At 35.4% G+C, this 8,251-nt stretch overlaps 1 protein-coding gene across 1 annotated transcript in view; it reads right to left on the minus strand.

Annotated features, from left to right (window-relative positions):
* LOC115445040 (neural-cadherin) overlaps positions 1 to 4,232 on the minus strand; it is a 63,067-nt gene extending 58,835 nt beyond the window's left edge. The window contains 1 exon segment of the mRNA XM_037441724.1: positions 3,931 to 4,232. Coding sequence (XP_037297621.1) covers positions 3,931 to 3,982 — 52 coding nt within the window. The 5' untranslated portion in view covers positions 3,983 to 4,232.
* Positions 4,233 to 8,251: the final 4,019 nt, after the last annotated feature.

Below are 8,251 nucleotides of genomic sequence, written 5' to 3' on the forward strand. Positions count from 1 at the left end.
AATAAGAATACGTTAATTTATGTAACATTCGAGCAGGTTTTAAACGAGACTGTCAATACAAAACCGGGGATAAATCTGAACGAACAAACGCCTGTCGCGAAGTAACAGAGCAAGATAAAAACACAGCAACGGCCAACGGTCTAAAATGCAATGTGCGGGATATCATATATGGTTGCAGCGTCCTACTAATCTTATAAATGCGAAAGTTTGTGAAGATATGTCGATGTTATAAGTACATACAGAAACTACCGAATGAGTTAAGATAACATTTGGCAACATAGACAACGGCCTCCATTAATATAAATTATAAACTTTATCGATAAAATACACAGTAATATTTTTTTCTAAAAAGGTTGACGAGCGGAGTCGCGGATAACACTTAGTTTAACAATACTTCGTAGATAAGTTGAGCTACATTCAATTATATAACTACGAATCAATAAGAGCAAGTTAGTTTAGCACAAATAAACAGTGTCCGAACACTTAAACAAAACATGAATGTATGCACGTAGAACGCAATTAATCACGAAGTAAATGGTTTGCATAGAATTTAAAACTAACACATCGATACTAATGATTTCTTATGTTTACGCGAATGTTAGACATTGAAATTAAACTAATTTTCGGATTCTATCGCGGTATTAGAATTTTATTTTCTCCCGACGTTTCGAAGACTTTGCAAATGCACGGTAATGCACGGTAGCTAACTGTTTTGGGTGGTGAATCTCATCACCACCCAAAACAGTTAGCTACCGTGGGCAAATCTTTGTTTCAGAGAGCACAAGGAATCTGTGACGAGAAACACCTGGCTGCTGAGCTACAACATGTCAAGCAAGTACTGCGAGACAACAAGCTCCAAATTCCACGCCGCCGTCACAGAAACCGAGTGAAACCAGCCACAGTTGAACGTGTTCCGGTTGTATTACCATATGTACGAGGGGTCACCGACAAGATTGGCTACATCCTGAAGCGTGCTTCCATAAAAACTTATTTTAAGCCGCCTAAGAAGATTAGTCAATTTTTACCACCTGTCAAGTGTCACATACCTCTACAAGAACCGGGAGTATACAAAATAGATTGCAACTGTGGCCTCTTATATCGGGCAAACAAAAAGAAATATAGGGACCCGCGTAAAAGAACATATAGCTGACGTGAAACACCGACGCTCGACGAAGTCTGCAGTCGCTGAACACTCTGAGGGAGGCGCCAATCATTATCTGCGACTAGACAAGCCACAAATCCTCGCCAAAGAACACCGATTCCTGCCTAGGATGATTCGCGAGGCTATTGAAATAAAAAACATCCTAATTTCAATAGGGAAGATGGTTGGAAGCTTGCACAAGCCTGGGATCCAGTTCTACATTTAATTAAATCGGAACCCAAAAGACCGGCTGCCAGACTTCAAGACACTGTGAGCTCATTCTGCGTAGATCGGACCACCAACAGCTAAAAAAAATTTAAAAAGTTGTATAATTGTAAAATGTAGGTAGATATTGTAACTTTGACTTTACGGATGAACAACACCTCAGTCCCCCCGTGACCATGAAGGCTGCAAAGTCTTCGAAACGTCGGGAGAAAATAAAATTCTAATACCGCGATAGAATCCGAAAATTAGTTTAATTTCAACATCGATACTAATACCTACAATACGGTACGTATAAAACATAAATTACAAAATCAACATGATGAAATTGTTAAAATATTTTGTTTATCTCGATGTCTAAATACATAAATCAAAGATATCGTTCCTGTATTGACCACGTATTTGTTGAGTGTGAAGGTTGGAGGGCGTAATTTATTTGAAATTCGCAACTCACACTACTCACAATACTTACTGTGGCTTTGATGACTATTATATCAAAACGCTAGGCTTTTTATGGAAGCATCCGAAACATCATGCAACCGAGAATTTAAGACGTTTAGAAATTCTAAAATAAATACCTTTCTTATGATAAAGATTCTGTAGTTTCACTTTTAAATTCCAATATACCATTTCACTTGAAGTCGCCGTGTACAAGGCGCACATTTGTACCGTGATTCTAGTCAAAAGCTAAAGCGTATTCTGAGAAAGATCCGTGACATACACGTACGGATTTTAGGAGAGAGCTTTTTAGACTATATTTTCTTACCAGAAATAATTAACAGTGTAGTAGCTAAGGTCAGATATAATTAACAGTGTAGTAGCTAACTTAAAACATAGAAATAATAAGCAAATATTAGGACTCGCTAATTGAAATTTACATAGCAAATATGGCGTATTTTTATTATTAATTAATTTATATTCCTGGCTAACTATACATGAAGCACCATGCCTATTTACTTTTTAAGAGGGTGGCACCTCTGCCAAACACTACTACTAACTCCTCAGTTATCACAGTCACATTTCGCCAGCAACGTTACCTCTCATCTAATAGGGGGCGGGTCTATTGCCATTTACCGGGTACAATTTCAGACTCAAGGCTGATACTGAACAGGAAAAGAACTCAATATCTCTCTCACCGTTCCCACTCAGCACATTGCCGTGTTGCCGTTTACCGTACCGCATACAACTACGCCACTGAGAATGAATGTATAAAAAACAGTTGGTATAAAACTGTAAATTCAATTCATATTGACACTACCACTACTACTTCATAAATTAAGAAGGTTATATTACATTGGGAAGCCGAGATAAAAAATAAATGCGGTAAAGGTTTGGTACGTCCACGCGGGCAAAGTTTGCCAAAAACTACTTAATAATAAAGTACATTTGATATAAAATCGAACTTTCTATTCCCTTTGATTAAATAGACGACAAAGTTCTGTAAAACATTACAAACTGCTGGCGAACTAATTAAAACATACTTAACTTATAAACTCAGTTCAGTATCAATTTCTGTACAACAGGAATTTTTACAAAATTTTAATATAGAATATATTATAATTTGCACTTTATTTACTCTCACTCGTAACAATTTTCATTGTTATAACGCAGAAAAGAATAATAGCAACAGTTTTAATACCAATTATGATATTCGGATTTTAGCTTTAGAAGTATTTTTATATATTTTCCTGAAAACAGCAATTAGGCCACGAAAAACAGTGAAAACACTGATGATATAAATCACGAATGTTTTTTCCTTATTAGCCAGTGCCTTAAACAGAAAGATTAAGCATAAGACAATGATAAATTTTCGTACTATGAAGCAAGTGCGAATGCAAAGTGTACGAGTAAATAGCGAGGGTGCAATGTGTAATTAATAAGAGAGTATTGAGTTTTGATAACTTATTTAATGTCTCTCACCAATTAATGTTTGCAAATGTTCGTCACTCTTAAAGTTAAGGTTTAATGTTAAGTTAATGTTCAATGTTAAGATAATGTTAGATTAATGTTAAGATACCGAGGACTGAACCCGACTGCCCCGTTAATCGGTTGTTTTACAACTACAACGCTATTGCCAAATACAATTTTTACGTAAATGCGCCGCGTCCATTTATGCTAACTAAGGTGTTCGGTCATATTACCCGAACACAAAGTATGGTGTCGACAATGAAACTAAAGACTAAGAACCTAAAGAATGGCTGTTTACAGGTAGTACAGAACAATCGAGTTTTTAAAACAATATAATTGATAGACCATATATAAAACATTTAATAACTTTTACAAGTTATATTAGGATTTATCAGAATGTATTAAGTTAAAGCCTATTTTTTATATCTTCTGACTATGTACTAACATCAAATTCGCGAGCATGTGTCGACTTTAATTTATATTCGTCAGATGTAAACACTGCACTAGATTTTTGAAAGGTAAACGTTAGTAAAATCCTCTATTTTCTTATTGAAATGAAATGATTTCCACAGCCGTATTTATCAATAAATTTAACGCTTTAAAATTTTATAACTGAACATTTAAATATTTTTAATAAGGTAATAATAAAAATTCAGTACCCAAGTAAGTGCTATTTGTTAAAACCCAAAATATCTTCAGCGGGTCCACCATATCCGCGTTAGTTGTGATGGTATTAACGACGGTTCACCGCATGGCGCACTTCAACTATCAACGAAGATTATTATCACACACAATCATATCAACTAAATGAATATAACCATCACTCATAGTATATTACTGATTCACATGTTTCCTTCAGTTTCACACCCGATTGTTCGCCAATTACTATCATTGAAGTGTGTGAGCGACAGAAAAGTGCGGGCGCGCGCAAGGCGGGCGGACGGCGAGTTGCCCAAGTGGAACTGCCGCGCCGAGCCCGCCCCACGGCCAGCCCCGCCGGGACGACGTTGTTGCACAACGAACATATTTTTAAGAAAAAAATACATATGATAATTACTACACTAAAATGAGTACATTGTTTCAAAAAGACTGCACTCGTTACGTTTTTTGAGTTACAAAGTTTTTATGCTTTGCGAGCGCTGCGTATTTTGAAAGATATTCGCGCCGCAAACGCATTTAGAATGAACAATTATCTACGTTTAAAGATAAATTAATTATTTCGGCAAACAAATTATCAAATAGCCATAAATTACGGTATCGGGAGCTACAGCTATCAGTGTAATTAATTTGCACCTTTCGGGTGAGCGGTCCTTCGATTAAGTCAGCCGCGATCGGTGCGTTTAATATACGCTATTGGAATCTGATAAGATTGCAATTAATCACCAAATGTGTTTCGTCATCGGCATAAGCGTCGATGCAAGGAATGGAGGGCGGCTCTGTGTGCGGCATGCCGGCACTCAACAGAGGCGTCAAATGACACATCGCGCTCCGCACTTGACGCGCTCGGCTCTGCGAGCCGCTACACGGTAAAACCGCCATAGGGCACAGCAGCTGCGATCGCTACCGGCACCGAGCCGACGCGCCATTCGGCCATGTCATCCATAATTATCTCGGAGATTGCTCTAGATGTGATAAACCGTCTTTGTTGTCGCCGGACAGAACAAGCTTTTAGATTTTCTTAATTAAAAATAAAAGTTACGCCAAGGATAGGTCCGTTACGTGTTTGAATACGAAACGATTCATTAAAAAGGTCAACAAATTTTCATAAAAAGGCTACAAACAAGTTTTGGGCGTACAAATGCGGAAAGAAACAGCTAGGAAATCGTGTTAATTAGTTGTGGCCTATCGTTTAGTACTACAGCATTCGACTTGAGGACGCGAATGGAGCAACAGCCAACAGCTCTACTTACGCGCTACAATATTCAGCGCTCTGTAATTACGTTTTCAATGTAGTTCTTGCGGTGTTGTATGAATAGCGAGTCTCATAAATGTACTATTTCTATAATTGCATTGCCATATTCGTGTTTTCTTTTTATTTGTAACTAAAAGCTACCGAATTTAACATACCTTTAATTTTAACATACCATTTAACAGAGGGACAATGTCATAAAACTCTTTGAATACCACTGCAATAAGGTAAGTTGTGGTCCAAAGCTTTTAAGAGATGAAAGTGGAAATATGTACCCCAGCAGTGGGACATGTTTGGTATAAAAAACTTTTTACAAAAGTGTGACAAATATATCTCGGTAAATGAAACAAAACAGAACAATAAACAATGCGCCAATGATTTACATCCCGTAACACGAGAAATCTCCAAAGGCCCGACCTTGTCTCTTTTTATACTTTTTTAATTCACCGCTGATCAAAGACATGATTTTGTTACTCCCGATATAGAAAGAACCTTGAGTAGGCATTGATTGGTACAATTCTTTAAGATTGGTAAATATGTAAATTCTTTGCTATCAATAGGTATTTGAAAAATATCCTTTAGGAAATCGTGGAATTCCAAAAGAAAATTCTTATTAAAACATAGTAGTTAAGTAAATGACATGTTCCAACAAAAGTTAATAAAAAATAAATGACGTTGACATTTTGTGGTTACTAGAAACGAAATATTATGACAGTGAAGACTTATAGTATTAAAATTAAGTACTAATAATAATACTCTAAAAATTTGAATATGATCATAGTTAGTATATAAACACAGTATATTTGAAGTATAAAGTGGGATATATTGTATTCAATTCACATTTTGTGCAATCTAAATAATATTTTGTAGATTTTTCATACTTAATTTTTTTAAATGGTAACTTTCCAAATTAAACAAAAAGCAAGCAATTTTTTACAGTGTTATGAGAGCGAAAAGTCGTAAAATTTATTCAAACGTCAAAACTAACATTAATTAACTACTAACTAACTTAGTGTTTGTAAAGCACATACTTTTTGGGTTTCCAACATCTATGTATATATAAAAGAAAGCGGCGTTAGTTACACTATTTATAACTCAAGAGCGGATGAACCGATTTGGCTGAAAATTGGTGGAGAGGAAGCTTAGAACCATGAGACGGACATAGGATACTTTTTATCCCGTTCCCACGGGAACGGGACGTGACGTAAGACGTGGTATAAGAAAGCAAAATTTGGTATGGAGATAGTATAACACCCTGGGAAGGTTATAGGCTACTATCCCGGGAAAATATATAGTGGGACTTTTATCCCGGTCAACTCCTTCACGCGGGCGAAGCCGCGAGCAAAAGCTACTTATTAACAGAAATTAGTTACATTTTCAATGAGTAAAATACATCAAAAATATTCGTTCTACAATGCAGGAATCTGACTCTCTTTTCAATGGTCTGCAGGTTTCTATAGAAAACTTTACGGTTTCCTTCGTAAGCTTACTACACCTGCCACAAGGTTTGCGTAAAAGCGTACTCGCTGAATTGAAAGCTACTTTCAGTACACTATTTTGTTTCGCTTTTGTCAAGTCTTTTCATGTGCTTTTTTATTTTTCTTTCCATTATTACCACTAATTGGTTCATTACGGCTCTGTTATTGGACATTTTAACATTGCTAAGTATGTAATTGATTTTACAAATAAATTTATTAAAAATATAACCAACGCGCTACTCAAATATAATGTCACTTATTTTCGAAAAAGTTTTTAATTTATATAATTACTTTTTACTACCAATACTACAAAAAATAAGTTCTGGTATGCTTTTTCTTCATGTACCCACATTTAATAATACTCCCTCACAGTAAAATGTTATTCATTGCCACTAATACTTTATCCATCTAAGATTCAACGGATTACTCAATCATGAAGTCAACCAGATTAAAACGATTTCTCGAAGCCAACGTAATCTGCGGTGATAGTACACTCCATGTTAATGCAAATTATTGTGCAGTACGATGTTTACTTGGATATAAGGTGTTTAATATCAGGAAACTGCAGCTTATATTCGCAAAGTTAGTTTTAACAAAGGAATATTGAACAGATGGAGTCAAGATCCGTGTAGGGAAGAGGCAACGAGTTCCCTTGGGAAAAATTCTCAATGAATTTTTGAATACTTTATGTCCTCCAATATAATGTACAAACACCCACAAAAGTACAAATTCAAAACTTACTTCTACACATTTACATCAATCGAAATATTATTATTTCTTTGACTTGAATAAAGTTAACCATGTGAAATTTTATTTAGTGAATAAATAAATGATATTTGATAAGGACACAAAGGTTTAGAGGCAATTTGAATTTATTAATTTGTTCAGTTACTTTTGGCTAACTATACATAAATAGATAAACATATAAAGTAATTATTCGAAGAATTTGGAGGTAATTGATCAACCCATATCCAGTGGTTCCTGACGGGATCCGCGTAATTATAATCCATCTCGAACACGCTAGCCAAGAATTGTTTACTTCTTAAACACACATACATAGTCTTGACTCATATTGGGATACAAATTACATCTTTGGGGAACTATCTATAGTTCTACAATATGGTTCTGCAATGTCAGATTTATGTAGAAAGTCAAGAGTCAGCAGTTGAGCTGAGTATAACAACAACAAAAAGCTACCTGGAATAAGTTTCAAAAAACTCACAAGATACCAATGTGTCTAGTTCAACCTTAATATACGGACATACGGTTACGAGGTCAACTTAACTTTTAACTTTATGTACTATCTCAAATTTATAATTGAATATTAATATTTTATAATAAAAAGGTTAACGACTTGAGTAATCTTCGTCTTAAAGTATATCTGTAAAGTATATATGTACATCATACTTTAACCACATATTGGTGATATTTGTTCACGCCTTTAGCGACCTCTTCAAATAAAGTAGTTTTGATATTGACTCAGACTAGGGCTATTATTGTCTGACGACGTAACAAACTTCGGTGCCTGTTCACTTTCACATAAAATGAATATTATGACCCGATTCTTCCCCGTTATTGATTCTTACTGAACAA

The sequence above is a fragment of the Manduca sexta genome, chromosome 23, assembly GCF_014839805.1.
Source record: "Manduca sexta isolate Smith_Timp_Sample1 chromosome 23, JHU_Msex_v1.0, whole genome shotgun sequence".
NCBI classification, from domain to species: Eukaryota; Metazoa; Arthropoda; class Insecta; order Lepidoptera; family Sphingidae; genus Manduca; species Manduca sexta.